Below are 17,667 nucleotides of genomic sequence, written 5' to 3'. Positions count from 1 at the left end.
CGCCTCAGCATGGCCTGATGAGCGGTGCCATGTCCGCGCCCAGGATCCGAACCGGCAAAACCCTGGGCCAATGAAGCGGAGCACGTGAACTTAACCACTCGGCCACGGGGCTGGCCCCTAAGAGGATTGAATATTCTTTTGTGGAAAAATAAATGCAAGCCCATAGCCCGACAGAAGCCATATATTCTGAAGAAAGCCACCAGATTCTTGGAGCTTTAATCCCAATTAATGGTATTTTTTGGCCTCAACCAGTCTATGAAAAAGCCAAGTGCACTTAAAACTGGGTGACAGCATCGGAGCCTGCAACATAAAGAACAGCATAAGACCACACACCAGAGGTTGTCTCTTCTGTTTGACATAAAAATAACAAGAGGGAAATGAACAAAACAGAGAACAGTATGCAAATTCTATCCTTTTTAGGCTTTCATACATCCTGATATCAATTACTCTTTGACTACATTTAAAATTAGTCCGCTATCTATTTTTCATTTTTCTTGATTAAATGATGATTAAAGATGATTAAATGGCACATGCTTTACTTACCTAAAAGAGGGAGTAAAACTGGGTAGTTGTAGGGCATCACAAAGAGGTTGACACAAGTCAAAGTGGTACTGGCTTTTAAATAGCCAAATGGATATCCGAGTTCATTGTATTTTCCACTGCTAGTAACAAATACCTGAGAAGAACATGAAGAAATGCAGTTACGACAATAAGGGTTGTATGTAAAGCCAAACTCGCAGCAACATTATGCAGTGATATATCTATGGTGCAATTTAACTGCATGTAATTTAAAAATGGGAAGAGTGTTTTTAACCTATGGGTACGTCAAAATACGTCATACTAAATAAGAACGTTCGGATTGCAATTCTTTTATAAATTCTATTCAGAAATGAAACTGTATTATGCAATAACCATTCAGAGACCACAGGCAACATCAACAACGCCCAAATATTTACTTGGTTAGCATGTGGAAAAGAAGGCTGACATACGGCTAAGCGATACCAGTCATCAAAACAAACTGACTTCTCAAAAGAACAAGTAGTGACCAGAGCGGGGACTTTTAGGAAAACGGAACATGGTCCCACGAAAACACAGCCCATCTAAAAGACCATGCTGACACTCCTCCTGCGCGCTACTATTAAGTCTTGGGGTACTTCCCTTTGATGCCCCATTCCCCTCCCCATTTATTCATTTTTCACCCAATAAATATTTATTAAGTAACCTATGATAAGGCAGGCACTGGTGCTAATTATTTTGAGACAGCAAGGAGATGCTTTGGTTCAATTTGGAAGGCATTTTCTCTTGTAAATTATGCTGGAAGAGCAAACATTCAATAAAGATTAATGTTTTAGGGGGCTGGCCCCGTGGCCGAGTGGTTAAGTTCGCGCGCTCCGCTGCAGGCGGCACAGGGTTTCATTGGTTCGAATTCTGGGCGTGGACATGGCACCGCTCATCGAGCCACGCTGACGCGGCATCCCACATGCCACAACTGGAAGGACCCACAACGAAGAATATACGACTATGTACCGGGGGGCTTTGGGGAGAAAAAGGAAAAAAGGAAAACCTTAAAAAAAAAAACGATTAATGTTTTAATTAATCTTATTGGAATTGATATTCCTGATTTGATATCTATTATCTTGTCAGGTCTCATACACTTGATATGCTGTGCTGGAGTCCTCTAGCTACCATGTTTTCTCTCTGTTCCGTGTTCACTCCTTGGTCCAAATCAGGGCATCAGTACATACTTCTACGGACCTAGACCTTTGCCTTTTCCAAAGTCCTTAAGCAGGATCATTTAAGACAAAAGTCAAACCCTGAGGGAAACAGAATCCATCTACCATGCTAATTCTTGGTACCAGCAGTATCATCTAGCAGGTCACTAAATTCTTGCTATATTCAGTTATAGCTAAAGATAAATCTTTTCTACGTAATTTATGACTCCACAGAACAATGAGTTGTGCTAAAACATGACTCATCTACTAGATCTGATGTCTTAATTTGAACCTTCATAGAAACAGAAAACTGAAATAAAACACTTTGGATTTCCCGCTATTTCCTAAGTGTATATAATAAAAGAGGGGAAAAAACCGTCAAAAAGGATAAAAAAAAACACATAACAGCCATCAAGAGTCAGACCTATGATTCCCATGAAAGGAAACGCACTGGGTTTTTGTTCCTCTCTCACTCCTTTTCACTCTTTCTTCCCTCCTTCTCTTCCTTCCTTCCCATAAGCCCCTTGTACAGAATTTGGGGGTTCCAAGGGATCATTAGAGCCCATCTTGTCTAGAGAAAGTTAAGCGTCTGGTCCAAGACCACATAATTGGTGGCCAAGCTAGGGTTAGAATCCAGTCTCCATTATGATTTTGCCAAATTTCCTGGCTCCTGACTCATCTTATTCTTTTTCACTCCCACTAATTTATCGTATTAAAACTACTCTAAACCAAAGTAACATAAGGTAGAGGAGGAAGCCATATGGCACGTCTGAGGGATGGTGCAGGGAGCAAAGACAGAATTTCTTAAGTTTCTTTGGAGAAGATTTACAAGGAATGTGCCATATAGAAAAGATGGTTTATTTTAAGGGAAAAGCATAATTTGTAATTTTATTTGCTTTTATTGCAAATTTTTTTCAACCCATAAATTCAATCCTCCTATCTTGATTTTAAGTTAGCATTCTATGATCCATATCTCTACATTTCTAGTACATTTTGGTGTATTTTATTAAAATATAAATATACATTCAAAGAAGTGCATGAATTATAAGTGTATAGCTCAACGACTGTTCACAAAGTGAGAGCGCATGTATCGTCAGCACCCAAATCAAGAAAGAGAACATGACCAGAGACTCCCTCATGTCCTTTTCCGGTCACTACTCTACACACCCGAGAGAAGCCACTAGCCTGACTTCTAACAAAGTCAGTCATTTTTACCTCTTTTTGAATGTATATAAAGTAGAATCATACAGTATGTGATCTTTTATGTCTGCCTTCTTTCGTTTGATATTCTATTTCTGAGACTGTTCTATTTCTTTCACTTTTACATCCTTGCCTTAAGTCTGTTCCTTTTTTCCTACCCAGTTTTAGCATCGTAGGAGAATTCAAGGAGCTTAAAGACAACTAGTAGCAACAGTCTCACATTTGGGGATGAAACAGATGGCAGTCTGAAAGCGTTCCTTGTGTAAATAGAACCTAACCACTATTGATTGCTATATGGCGCTATGGTTTAGAAATAGAACAAACATCCTTAACGTATAGGACTTCCTTATTATATCCAAATAAAAATGCTGTGACTGCCATGTCTGGATTTTTACAAACTGAAATCCAAAGGTGAGTCTGCTAACAAATCAGCAAGCCCTCTGGCTGAAGTCTAACACTTGGAACAGCCAGCGTGTGTGCATTTGCCTCATCCAAGTAAAATCCCCACTCCACACCCAAATGTGGTTTGTACTACAAGAAGAAGGGTTGGATCACATTACACGAAGACACAAAGTACTTTTAGGGATTATGTTTTTTTGTCGAAAATCTCTTGTACTTCTAATCTGTCAAGTTCACACTACGGGCTGAGAACCTTGCTTCAGTTGCAGAGCCATAGCTGAATAGAGTTACATCCTTTAGGTTAGGGGTTCTTAAGCTGGGGTCCCTGGACAGCCTTCAGAGGAGTCCTCCAAACCCTCAGATACACAGGTTTCATCAGATTCCACTGACTTAAACGGCATTGCACAGGAGGCTAAGGATTCATATCAGTCTGAAATGATTTGCTTGGCCCCATTGCTTATTTAATAGCATTTGTGAGAAACATTATTAACAGACTCAGCCTAGTTATTCCCAGATTAAGCTTTGAAACTTCTTAAAACAATTCCCAGATCCCAGAGTGGTTACAGACATTTGGTTACCAGGTAAGGATAAGTACCTGCCAGCAGGTATGTGGAGACTTTCGTTCCAGGATGTACTGAGTTAAGGGTGAAGGTTCAAGTTCATATTTGTCAAAGGGAAGTTTGTCTATTACCATTGGCTCACAATCTACACAGGAGAACCTCACAATAGGATGAGATGTTCGTGGAGGCTAAAAAACAAGAAGGGAAAACATGGTCTGTTATCAAGTGAGCTCTCATTCCTGTTAAACCATCACTGAGATACAGACTAGTGTTTTGAGAAAGAAGGCTTCTGATCTCTAGGCACCACCAATGGCTTCCATGGGGCAAGGGCACTCAAGTTCTTTATCTCTGCCATCTACTCGGCACTGGGAAGAGGAAAGGTAAATTCTAACACTCATAACTACAATTTCAGTGAAGTGAAAAGTAAAACTGCTTTGAATATGTTTAAGAAGTGGTTATGATCCGCAGGATGAACTCTGAATTTCAGATCCACTTTGCAACCTCCAAGCATTACCTGCTCTTTTCCCCTTTGTACCATGAGGTTACAGATAGTCCGGACACTGCTAGGGAAGAAGAAATCCGTGAAGCTTTCCAATGAGGTCATGACAGAGCTAGAGCCACTAACAAGCAAGATAAAAAGTTGTAAAGGCATGGAAAGGGCAAGAGAGAGCGAAAATGAGCCAATCACAGCTCCAGGGCCTACTTTCGTTTTTTTTCCAGTTGAATTTTCACAGCATTTCTCACACCCACATGCTTGCCTTGAACAGCTAGAGCTGGGGATGCTTTTGGCTGGGCTGCAAAGGCCTGTGTGCCTGCGGTACCAGAGCAGATTGATGGAGCAGCCATTTTACTAACAGGTTTAGGTTGTGGGAATGGAGAGCGCCAGAGAGAAATGGTGGCAGCAAGGGTAATATGGTGAGATAAGGAGATGGGACAAGTCTCAGGGACAAGGGGGAGACGTGGCTCCACCTTTTCTCGAGGAGAGCTCCCTAAGGCTGATATGAATATGACAAAACATCTCCGTTCCCTGTATAATAGGGAAAAACATGCTCATTTGCTTTCATAATTTACAAACCTACACGATGTTTTAGAAGCTGAGAAAAATAGTCCTCAAATGTGCTTTTAAAGCTGGAGGAATGGGAACATGAGCTATGTGTGAGTCACTTGGAATGTCTTTTATTGCAGCTTTTCCTGATTTTAATTTTAATTAAGCTTCAGAAATATTTCTGGCTCATTAGCGTTAAACCTATAAAAAAGTGATGAAGACATGAGCGAAGCCCCATCACTAGCAATGATGAAGTAAACTCGGAACTAAAACATTCCCTCTGGGGGCTGAAGGGGCTGAGGGCAACTGGGCACTGAGATTCAGCAAGCGTGCCACCTTGGAGCCCAGAGGGAAGGAGGAGGAAATTCAGTCTCCCCCATAGCAGGGGCCAGAATGGCTCTTCAGCTGGACATTCAGGCCTTTCAGGGCTACTCCTGAAAAAATGCAAAAGCCTAAAAACAGTAATCCAGGAGAAAACACGGTTCATGTCAGAAATTTCTAAAACAGACAGAATATAGATTAGCTGAACCAGAAAGGCACTAAACTGGAGGAGTAGTGACCTTTCTGTGCCTCCACGCCCCGCACAAGAAGGATTACTCTGGCCTTTTTCTATTGGCTGTGGGGAGGGAGGAAGATGAAAGTGAGAGTGGGTTTCACATGGTTTCCCTTTTTACTAGACACCACCCCTCCCCCCGCAAAATGTCAATTCATCTGGTCCTAGGAGCAACTACAACAGCAAAACCTCTTCTACCAAATGCAGTAAACAAAGAGACAAGTCCTTGCTTAGAGATCATTTTTTAAATATTGCTTTAATTACCCATGATTGAAAGGTGCATTGCCAAGGAACACAAGTCCACTGATACAAAAAGATGAAAAGTGGGTCCACAAAGTTCCACTAGGTGTCTAATGACTCCCGAAAAGGAAGTAGAACGATCTCTGTTTTGAATATGTTTCCAGAACATATACAAGGTGCCACCTAAGTTCTAATTTCCTGAGGATGTACATGAAAATCAATGTCAGCACTTTTTAGACATTGTGTTTACTATGTAAATCAAGTCAGCTGCTCTGAAACAAAAACCAAGTCATAGATTGCAACAGCATCAAAAATAACAATGCTTTAACATCCAAAGAGGGCAGTTCAAGTGGCAAAGGCAACTGGAAGAAAGAATGCCAGAAAAGAAAGGAAGTCCTCTCTTGCTTTTAGGTACAATCTAGATTCCCAGCAAGAGACAGAAGGTATAGCCTAGAAGCCTCAAATCTATTTTACAAGGTTCACTGCAATCAGCAAATTGAAAATCCAGGATGATGTTTACCTTTTTGTTTTATGACACTTACTAGTGAAGGTAAATTCTGATCTGGCCAAAAAGATTCTGGAATTGGCCAATGTCCAACAGGTACACCAGTTTTAGAGTTAGGTCGTACATAAATGAGCTTATGACAACTATGCCATGGTTGAGCGGCAAATGAACTGCTTGTCCTAGATGAATCCATAAATCCATCTAAAAATGAAACAAAAGACAGACGGAGGCATGAATTTCTTTTTACAGCTGATCCTCTTGTGCAAATTTTTCAGCTCAAAGCAAAGTATAAAACCAAACCAAAACAGTGATTCATGAAAAATGGAAGGAAAAAAGCAATGCTACTAAAATTTCTGAATGTTCTCTGCGGCAACTCTTTCATCTACTCCATGAGTAACCCAAAATCCCACCCCTCTCTTCCCTCACTACAACCAAAATGTGCAGTTATATGGAAAACTACTGCAAAATTAGTGTTATATTTTCTGAGATTTGGACACATAAATTGAACACAGCAAACCACTACAGTTATTTTTCCAAATTAGGCAAATGAAATCGTTCATTCCCTGGTATAGTTTTACATTTTTGGAATCTGACAAAACAGGTCATAAATTCCATTGATTTTCTTTCTATTCCCAATTAGATGAAAAAAGTATTCTTAACTATAAAACAGTGAGGCTCAATGACCACAAAGGCAAAATAAAAACTATCCAAATTCCCTCAAAGATAGAAGGAATGCTGACAATACAATCTGTGTATATAGTTGGGGGACAGAACACAAAGCAAATGCATCTAGTTTATTGAGGACTAATTCATTATAGTTTCCCCATCCACCCTTCAAATTCCATGGAAACTGGGCATGGTATAATGCTGAATAATGTATCCTGAATGCATTTTAATTATTTAAACTAGAATATTTCATTTGCCTCCAAAACAGGGCAAGGCAGAGTTACACAACCTTTAGTGCAACGATTCATTAGTCTAAATTACATTTGTAAAAGATGTTTTAATGATTTGAATCTCATTTTTCTTAAATGACAGGTCGTTTGATTTACTTATTTAGGCATTACTTTAAACAAGTAATTACTTTAGACCAGGAGATTTACTGGGCTCCATGGAGCTCTAGGAAGGACATGTAACGGCTTCAAGGGACCAAGAGACCCCCTTGAAGTTGAGCTCACAATTCTGGGGATGCGCATTTCTCTGAGGAGAGAGTTCTTAGCTTTCATCAGAATCTCAAAGAGCTCTGGACAAAGGGGAAGTGGAGCTAGAAAGAAAACCTGAGTTATTTACATGACATCAAGTCCAATAGGTTTTCAGTATGAAAGGTCCCAGTTCACATTAATGAATACAAAATTATGGATGGAGCAGTCAATCGTTCATAGTATAACATGTCCTTCCTTTATGATGAATTTAATTAACTTAAACTGTGAAGCTTCAGCCTTCTATGGTGGTGTTCTTAAACTGGAGTCCAAGAAACTCCTGAAATTAAATAAAAATTGTGTGTGTGTGGTCTATGTCTATTTTACTAGGGAGAGGGCTCTCTATTTTTCCAACAGCTTCTCAAAGGATTCTGGGAACTAAAGAGTAAAAAGGTCAGGAAGCACAGGACCCACTGCTTTAGGCAAAAATGTGTGTCTTTTAGCCCCTGTGCATTTGTTCCCTTTGCTTCTCCAGGCAGCTACCACTGGCAGTGGCCCCGGCAATTAAAATGCGTGGATCAGACCAGACAAGCACCATGGTAATGATGGAGTCTAGGTCACACATGTATGTATGTGTGTGAACTGGCAGGAATGAGGAGAAGCAACAGCCTAACAGTGCTCGGAGTAAGCCTTGCCATGCAGGTATGATTCGAGGGAGAAGTCCCTTCCCCTAGACAAAAGTAGCTCGGCTTTCATCTATTTTGAGACGTTGAACTTTCTTTAAAATCTCATCTGAAGAGAAAAGGTTCTGCAGTTCAAAAGTGGCCAGGAAAATACTGGAGTAGGATCTTATAGAATAGTAACAGTTCCTGGGTAAACATTCAGTCTCTTGCTGATGTGTGCTAACAAACACAGGTCTCATAAAGACAGCTTGGCACATTTGGCGCTCACAAGATCAAACCCAGCTTACGAGTTAAGCGGCACTCTGTAGTGAATCTCCAGATATTTCGTGAACAGAGAGGTGAATAATTCAGTGTCATCCCAAGACTCGGACTAGGTAATGTGAAACGGGTGGGGTAAAGGAAGAATTTTCTCAGGAAGATTTGACACTGAATTAAAGTCACCAGAATCTGGCTACCTGACACCGATACATAGGCAATGAATGAATGGTAGTTTGAGTGGATCTTGTAACGGCTTGAATGAATGTAGATAGTGAAGACTGTGTCTATTATGATTAGTTTAACATCTTCCCAATCTCAGACCATTGTCCTTTATAACACTTTAGGGTAGAAAAAGTTATCTACTGTACCTTCTCCGATAGGAAGTGGATCTGGTCCTGTTTTTTCAAAGTTAATAACTACACCACTCTGAACTTTTTGAACTAGAGATTCTAAACATTGATTCAACATTCTTTGTGTTCTAACACAGTAGGAGCGACCTATAGCAGAAGGAACAACAAATAGGACACGTCTGAACAAATAAAATACTATTTAACAATACAAGCATTTGAAATCCTAAAATGCAACGTGAAATAATCATAACTACATTGGCAGGAAATATCACACTAATGGTGAGCTTAAGCAGCAGAGTTAAAAGATTCCGAAGAAAAATATGTGAAGACTGGATATGGCATTTAAGAAAAACTATACTCTGCTGCCCTGAATTCTTCTTTTAGAAATATTAAATATTGCCAGTACCTCCTGTGACTTCACACATCTGTGTGATGGCAGATTCGTCAGTGGGTACGCTCCCTAGCTGCTCTGGTTCAGTAGAAGCCAATCCAGGCAAACGCAACACCAGGGCAAATAACCTTTGATCCCAACGAAAAGGTTCTTTGGTTAGTTCACTTCCAGGCAGAGGAGAATTCAAAGGCAGATGAAGCTGATGAGGCAAAATTCGAAAAGTTTCATCATAACAACCCGTACCAAACTGAAGAAAGTTAAAGAGTTAAAGGGTTCACTTTTCTTTCATGTACTCAAGAAAATGAAGCAATCTTTCAAGGATTACCAAGATGGAAGGTTTGATCAAATTTATTCGTAACTGGAAATTTATGCCTCCCACAGAAATAGCTGCATGTTCTCTGCCATTTAAACGAAAGTTAAAAAAATGAAATCTCACCTCTTCTTGAATACCAGCAGTACTTGTTAACTTGTTTCCATCTGTGATGGTAATTAAAATAGATGGTTCTAAAAAAAATGGATTTCTCCCCTAAAATACATTTAAAAAGTATTAGAGCCATGCAAAGTAATAAAATTGTATTTACACTTTTACATTTGTCTTGCCAGTGATCTCTCAAATGTGTGATAAAATTTGCCTGGATAAATGAGAAGGAAAAGATTAGGGACTGAAGTGGGTAGGTATCAAAATAACAATCCCTGAAAAGGTAACATTCAGAATAAACTGAAGAATTTTTATAATTCAGGAACTACCCAAACTATAACATCTGAATACCCCTCTCCCTCTGCTTTCCAAGTAACCACAAAAGATATTAAAGAGGTTGTAATGGCAGCATCATCCACACCCCTCAATCCATTCACCTGAGTCACAATCCTGCCATGGGGTGGGGGGGGGGGGACATTAGTGACGTATGCTCTGCAACCTGGAGAGTGACTCTAGTTACTGTGAGCAGAGTTTTTACAGTAGGAAAGGACAACAGTAGCAGCAGCAAATGCTATTCTGCCTTCCTCTTATTCTAGAGCTTTTTCATTGAATTGGGAGGGACAAGGGAGTTAAGGACACAAAGTTTCTGTTCAATTGTCTTGTTCCAATATTTCTCTGCAATGCATTCATCCCATTCTCAGATATCTGACGATCTGATCAGTAGGCAATTTTAACTATTTTATGATCAAGCCACATACAAGCCCCCCCAAAAGAGGGACTGTTTTAAAGTATGTGTTTAAAAGATATATGGACCTCCTTTTGGAAGTTATGAAAAGTAGCAGAAAACTTGGTAACCATGCCCAAATTTAAATTCTTACCCCAAGTCACCAAAAGAAATTAGCTGTACTCACTCAAAAATTTTTTTACCTGTCCATAATTGTCTATTCCAGATATTAATCTATTGAGATTTAATAAATCAAATGAGGATCTTAGAGCCTGACCAAGAGTAGTCAGTCCAGAAGCCTGAAGATTTTTTAGTTCACTCATGAATGTTGCGTGATTTTCCTTCCAACCAGCCTGAAAACCAAACATTTACAAAGAAATTCCCGATTATACAATGAACAATATATAAAGTACAAACAACCACTAAACAGCAAGTATCAAACCTCTAACAAATTAATAGCTCCTTAATCTAATTCTATTCTATACCTTGACTGATCAAGTGGAACTAAAGCAAGCAATCAGTTGCAGAAAGATCAGCATTACTGATCAAGAGCAAAGATACAAACAATGCAATCATCCGTTATGGTCAGAGGGTTTTGGCTCAAGAAGTCCAGTTTTCTATTCAGACTCAATCAAATCTACGAAAACACCTCAATATTTACCTGAGTTTGATACGGATGATGAGCTGGAGTAAGTGGGAGAGGAAGGAGTAATTATTTAAATGCATTGTCTTTATAGAGACAATTAGATATTGAGTGTCTAATCTACATGAACTTTTCTAACCAAGATTCTTCTTTCCAAACAACATTTTCACTTTAAACAAGAGCAAAGGGGGAATTACAGGAATAGAGCCACAACTATTTGGAGACAACCCTTCTGGCATCGTCAAGCATTCAGAAAGCCCCAAATCTAGAACAAGGGAGAAGGAAAAGAAACCAGAAAGTTTTGGCAAAGAAGCAGCATCCCCTAGGCACCCCCAGCAGCTGTGATCAGCAGCAAAGAGCCAAAAACTCAAGGTCAACAGCCCACATGCTGTGATTGAATGGTTTGTAGACTAGAAGGAAAGGATCACGTTGACTATTCAGTGATGGCTCTAAAAACAAAGCAGCACAAGTTGCCAAGAAGAGAAGCCAAAAGAAGAAGACGGCAGATAACAGCAGGTCATGGAGTAGGCCAGCACGGGAGAGAGCAGACAGCAGAGCTTGGCGACTCCGTGGGACAACCACTTGAGTCTTGGTAGCCCTGAGGGCAGCAGTGTGATACACTGAATGCTGAAGTCATGCTAGCCGGGCCAGTAAGCTGGAGGTGGGAAGCAAGAGCAAATAATACAGAGATCAACTACATGATTTACACTTCACGTTTAGCTGAAGGCGTATTGTCTATTATCCATACAACTAAAAATTATCTTTTCTAGTTTCATAGTCTCCTGAAGCAGTCTGCATCAGAATGACTGAGAGGCTGAAAAGGGGCAGATCATTGCCTGCGCCCCACCGTGAAATATCTTGAGCAAACCTGTTGGCTCTTAGGACCTAAATTTCATTATCTGAAAATGATTCGATAAAGAGAGATACTGTATAAGGCTGTGCATGATACAAGCCTGGAGGAGAGTCATTCACATTGTAATCCATGAGAACGGCGTGCCCTAAGTTTGAACAGTACACAACCTGCATAACCATACAAGGTGAAGGTGGTCCTGGTTAAGATCCATTCCAGTCCAACAGTCTGGGACTCTGTGAAATTAAAGATGTGCTTAGTTTTTTTTTTTAAAAAAAAATTCCTGACATATCCTATAGGTCAAAGTATCTAAAGGTAAAATCTTTCCATGTGTTCCTGTGGTCAGATTGTATATACACGACTTTTAGTACTTGGAGAAAGTAGGGCATGAGAATAATTCTTTGTGGTCCAAGGAAAATCTTACCTAGACTAGACAAACTAAACTTTAGTTAAAAGGAAGGATTGTAATTTAAATTGTTCTCACCAAACACCTAGAAATATCAGCAGGTGATTACAAATCACACTGAAATCAAAAATTAGCTTTCTTCTTTGGGGTAGAAGAGAAAGGTGTACACTTGGGAGGGATAGCGTCAATTCTTTATTCAACAAACTTTTATGGACCAACTATGGATGTTGGGCAGAATGCTCCATTCGAGCGACATAGAGAGAAACGAGCCCTTGAGGAGGTCCTGCCACAAAGGACTAAGGAATGCAGTTATGGACACTGAAAAAAACAAATGACCAGAGAGTCAGGGAAGGCTTCTTACAGAAGACGGGGCAATTGAGGAACACTAACGGCAGGAAGAGAAGACCATGGGGCTCCCCAACTCTGATGTGAGGAGTGGAGGAGGCAGGCCAAGGGAAGAGAACAGAGAGTTCATAAAAGGATAGGCTTCCGGGGGAACCGCAAGTAATTTGATTATCATTGCTCTGGGTACACGGCAGGAGGCAAGGCTGATAAGTTGGGCTCTGACTGTAAAGTGCCTCGTACATTATGGTCAGTATTTTGAATTTTATCTGTTGGCCCTGAGAATAACTTGAGGTTTTTAATTAGGGGAGTGGCATGATCAGATCTGTACTTTAGCAAGATCATGCTGCTGGGAGTCGGAGAATAAATTGTGGGGTGGAGGGGAGGCTGAAGCTTGAGGCAGGGAAACTGGTTTGGAGACTGCTGCACCAGCTTATGAGACAAGTGATGCAAGCCTCAGCAAGGGCAGTGGGGATGGAGAGGAGGCTGCAGATTAAAGAAGTATTTCAGGGGTGGAGTCAAGGATTTAGCAGCTAATGAGAGGGATGGGTGAGGGAGAAAGGGTCACACATTGGGCTGACGATTCTGGCCTGGGCAAACCTATGAATGGGTCCTTCACCCGGAAGCCACTTTACAAAGTTGACTTTTTTTTTCAGAGCTAGTTCATTTAGCAATCTTACTTCTAAGCTATAAACTTAAGAGTTCCATCTACAGCAAACGTTGAACTCCTGAGAGCCACAGGATAGTTCAAGCCATGACTAAAGAAAAATTAGTGGACTACTTGATTTGGTAAAGGGCTGGGACAAGACTTGGGTACCACTTCAGCAAACTCCCTAGAATTCATCAATATTGGAAATAATGTGTCCTGATTGGCAGTAGTCTTACTAATCTATCTGTCAGAATAATTGCTCTTTAAAATTTCCTTTCTAATGTGGATTGAGAGCATTTTACAAATCGTTTCTGCACCTGAGTCACTGGCATTCTGTTTTTAGGTCAATTCCAATTCTTTGCAATAAATTGGATGAGACGAGAAATGTGAATGCTACTCCTACCTCAGCACTACAAAGTATATGGACTACAATGACGACCCAAAGCAATAACCTGCCTGGGCGCAGTCTAGCTCCTTCAAGAGAGGAGCTAAATGGCCCTAAATCCATTCCTCAGAATGCTGAAGAGAAAAAAAGGCCTACAGATTAATTGCAATATTTAGAGAAACTTATTCTTACGACAACTTTCTTCCAAAAAGATAATTACATTCTTCATTCGTTGCCTGGAGTTGATTTTTTCATAAATGAATTCAGGACAGCCCATTTGCATTTTTAATACAGCCTTTTCTTTCAAATTACTCCAAAGATATCCTACTCTTGTCTCAGGACAATCTTTACTCCTGGTAACAACTCCCATACGTTCTTTTTATTTTAAGATTTTATTTTTCCTTTTTCTCCCGAAAGCCCCCTGGTACACGGTTGTGTATTTTCAGTTGTGGGTCCTTCTAGCTGTGGCATGTGGGACGCCACCTCAACGTGGCCTGACGAGCGGTGCCATGTCCATGCCCAGGATCCGAACCGGCAAAACCCTGCGCCACCTAAACGGAGCGCGAACCTAACCACTTGGCCACGGGGCTGGCCCCCTCATACGTTCTAATGGAGCTCGACAGCTTACAAAGCACTGGCACACTTCACATTTGCTTAAGGGATCAAACCCTATCAAATAGGCCTGGGATTACCAAGCCTATTTTGTTTTAACAAACCAGGAAGAAGTAAGACTTAGTATGTCTTGTTTGTGGGGGTGACAGTGGTTGCGAGCCACACTCTGGAGTGGTACTAATACAGTAATCCTTAGTCACATGTGACTACTGAGCACTTGGAACATGGCTAGTGTGACTTGAGATATGGTCTAAGTGTAAAATACACATGGGATTCTGAGGACTTGGAACCAAAAAAAAAAAAATCTCATTTATTTTTATATTGATTACATTGTTGAAATAATGTTTTGGATACTTTCAGTGAAACAAAATATATCACTAAAAGTTTCATCTGTTTCTTTTTACTTTTTAATGTGGCTACTAGCAAATGTTAAATGTTGCATATGGCTGGCATTATAGATCCATTGGACAGAGATGCTGGAGAGGGACCTGACTGTCAGGCAGGAGAGCCTGGCAGACAACAGACTCATTACCCATTCTAAGGCAGGGCAAACAGGATCAAAGCACTGTCTCAGGGGGGTCAGTCTGGCAGTGACATATAGGATAGACTAGAGAAGGAGAAACTGTTGTCAGGAAAAAGAAGCTAGGGTGCTTGAATAGTAATCCAGGGCCGAGGAAATCAGGGCCTGAATTAGGATTGGAATGCAGAAGAAGGGGTTAATCGAGAAACGTTTTAAACAAACAAGACAGGACTTGGTGACAGACAGACAATGGGCCTAAAGGAGAGAGAGTAAAAGATGATTACGAAACTTCTAGCCTGGGCGACCTGAAGAATAGAGGTTTAGGACAAAGAAGTAACCGAGAATGGGTGAAATTCTAAACTAAGAGTTTATTGTCTTCACAGGTCAAGTTTTAAAAATCTTCCAGAAGTAAAACGATGATGATGATGATGATGATGATGATGATGATCAATAATAATCATGGGTAATATTTATTAGTGCCTATGTGTCAGGATCTCACTTACGCTAAGCAGAGCATTTTATACGTATCCTTCTCACCTGAGCCTCATGACCATCCCATGAAGTAGGTGCTATTATTACTTCCATTTTACAGATGAGCACACTGAGGCTCAGAGAGGATAAGCAACTTGCCCGGGTCAAACAACTAGTAAATGACACAGCCAGGATTTGAACCCAGGTAGCTTGGTTTTAGAGCCCACCAATTTAAACCACTCTGCGAGAGATTCTTCTGCCTATTCCACATATTCATCTCAGAGACACGTCTTGCTATATTAGCTGAAAAGTTCATAAGCTGAATGGAATGCCCCCATTTCATTTAATTTAAGCCTACTTTCCCTGATGTCTAACTGCAAAGCAGTTGAGTGAGGGGAACATTGAATTAGGACTTGGAAGAGCCTGGTCTATCCCTGGCTGTAACTAAGTAGCAAAGCAAGTGGTCTCGAGTAAGTTGTGGTCCCCTTACTGGGGCTGTTTCCTCATCTAAGCAATGAAAATGCTGAAAAACCAACTCAAAGGTCCCTTCCAATTTTCATATCCTGTAATTCCATACCTCGTACCAATCCTTTATATAACTCTGATTTACAGAAGGAAAACACCTCATGTCTTAATAAATATGTTCATTCAGGTCTGGTTTCAATTTGTATAGTCAACTGGAAACGTCTTTGAATACCAACAGAAAAAGTATGGGCCTTTCAGTCTATCGACGACTTGGGTTCTTGTCCCAGCTCTACTGACTAGCCACTAGCCATTTACTCCCCACTCAAATCACCACAGAAAGGAGAGAATTTGGACCTCCTTCCTCAGAAGGGCAAAGCCTAAAAGAAATATTTTCTACTACCCTCTGCACACTTATTCGCATCTTTTTATCTGACTAGTGGGTTTGGCAACAAGAAACTGGCATGCTCCCTCTAGGCCTGTTGCTGAAGCTCTTTCTAATTTTCTGGTATGTTCTTTGACATATGGTGCTTAAGGGGTAGACTCTGGCCCAACACCTATAGGGGAGGTCTGTCAACGTGTGAACTGTTTGGAAGCTTTTTGTGAACACACATCTAGGCTACAAGCTCCAGTCTAGCTTTTATCAGGAATAAAGCTGTTATGTAGAACTCCGGCTGGCTCCTGTGTCTTATTTCTCCATTGGTTTCAATGGAGAAGGGAAAGATGGGGGTGTCCCTCAGTGGCTCCCCTAAATCTCAGCATCCTCATACTTGTCCTTCCTGGACTTCAGCCCGTTGTGGCCAGACCATCTCTCTGATTCGTTGATTTTTATTTATTTTTATTTTTTAAAATCGAAGAACCCTTTTCTCCATTGAAATCTTGCCAGGAAGGAAAAACAAGTAAAAGAGATAAAAGCAGATCAACCGTCCTTGAAGGGCATGTGGGAGTGGCGCTGGAGCCCTTTCTGCAAACGTCTGCTCTGCCTCTGTGATCTTTTCCCAAAATACAAATGACCTTGTTAGATTTGTATAACGTGTAAATTTAATGAACATGCTATTCCTATCCCCATCCAAGGTAACCAAAAGACATATTTAGGGCAGCTGCATCTAACTTTCCACAAGAGAAGTACCCCTTAAAAACTATGAAAATCGGATATTTGTCAATCAACAAATCACTAAAATTCTCTAGGGTGATAGCTCTTGAAAGGGAATGGCAGTGAATCTTTTCAAAGAGCAAAATAATCCTTCCATATTACAGATTGCCACAAGCCAGGCTCTCTCACACAGCAATGACAGAACCTCTGACTGGAAGGGCACCCCACGCTATGTCCCTCTGCCTTGGTGCTGAGCCACTGTACTGACCCGATTTGGGCACCTGCACCCGGAAGCCCATTCGGACACTCCCCCAACAGCAGTTCAGTTCTTCCTAGTCCAGGGCTTCCTAGCCTGTTAGCAAGCCCTTCACGAGAATAAAAAGCCTCGCTGGAATCCAGAGACAATATATGTTGCTTCCCTCTCCTTGACAAGACTTTTAATCTTTTATTAAAGGAAATGGAATCACTAATATTTGCTCTTACTAATACCATGTAGAGGGCTATCCTGGACCTTGGGTTCTTCTTCTAGGTGGTTACAAACTAGATGATTAACAGATTTGAGTATTTTCCCAGATGTTGCAAGTTAAAGCCAAAGAGTCTAAATTTAGCAGGGCCATCATTTCTCTTGTTGAAAGATAAACTATTTTCCTTTTTCCATCTGCTCTCCACAAGTTTAGGGGAAACTTGCTCTGCAACAACCCAGACAATTTGAATAAATCAATTGCAACAGCAGTTTTCAACCCACACAGACTTTCGTCTCCAATTTCACGTTCTACCATCTTTGTCATCCCAAACTGTTCTTGTGTTGCTAAACAGACCGGTGGGACAGAACGACATGAAAAATAAGAAGCCCTGCTCTTCCAATCAACTCCGTCTCCTGAAGAAACAAACGACTGTCCCTTTGGCCTTTGCCCTTTAGCCTTACACGGAATATTTGTGCAAGTGAAAACTGTTCAGCTTCAAGAATTTTCTTCTCACAACTAAAATGGACTCCAATTCTGACAGATATAAGACAAGGTTTACTTGCCCTCTTAGGTAAACAGAACACTGTGACAGC

At 40.7% G+C, this 17,667-nt stretch overlaps 1 protein-coding gene across 28 annotated transcripts in view; it reads right to left on the bottom strand.

Moving 5' to 3' along the window:
• The window catches only part of LOC103541166 (integrator complex subunit 6-like), a 53,770-nt gene that overhangs the window by 19,890 nt on the left and 16,213 nt on the right, over positions 1-17,667 (bottom strand). For 17 of the 28 annotated variants that reach the window (XR_011535997.1, XM_070604811.1, XM_070604802.1 and 14 more), the window contains 7 exons: positions 10,381-10,530; positions 9,472-9,561; positions 9,051-9,234; positions 8,663-8,791; positions 6,252-6,415; positions 3,907-4,059; positions 544-676 (listed from right to left, as the gene is read on the bottom strand). Coding sequence is in view for 25 of the 28 variants with exons in the window: in XM_070604811.1 (XP_070460912.1) it covers positions 544-676; positions 3,907-4,059; positions 6,252-6,415; positions 8,663-8,791; positions 9,051-9,234; positions 9,472-9,561; positions 10,381-10,530 (1,003 nt within the window). In the remaining 3 variants the exon portion in view is untranslated. Of the gene's footprint in view, positions 1-543; positions 677-3,906; positions 4,060-6,251; positions 6,416-8,662; positions 8,792-9,050; positions 9,235-9,471; positions 9,562-10,380; positions 10,531-11,840; positions 11,907-17,667 lie in introns of those variants that run through there. The other 11 variants (XM_070604819.1, XM_070604822.1, XM_070604812.1 and 8 more) reach the window with 5 other exon arrangements.

The sequence above is a fragment of the Equus przewalskii genome, chromosome X (genome assembly GCF_037783145.1).
Source record: "Equus przewalskii isolate Varuska chromosome X, EquPr2, whole genome shotgun sequence".
NCBI classification, from domain to species: Eukaryota; Metazoa; Chordata; class Mammalia; order Perissodactyla; family Equidae; genus Equus; species Equus przewalskii.
Note: the sequence above shows the minus strand (reverse complement) of the source record. Positions and strands in the feature narration are given on the sequence as shown.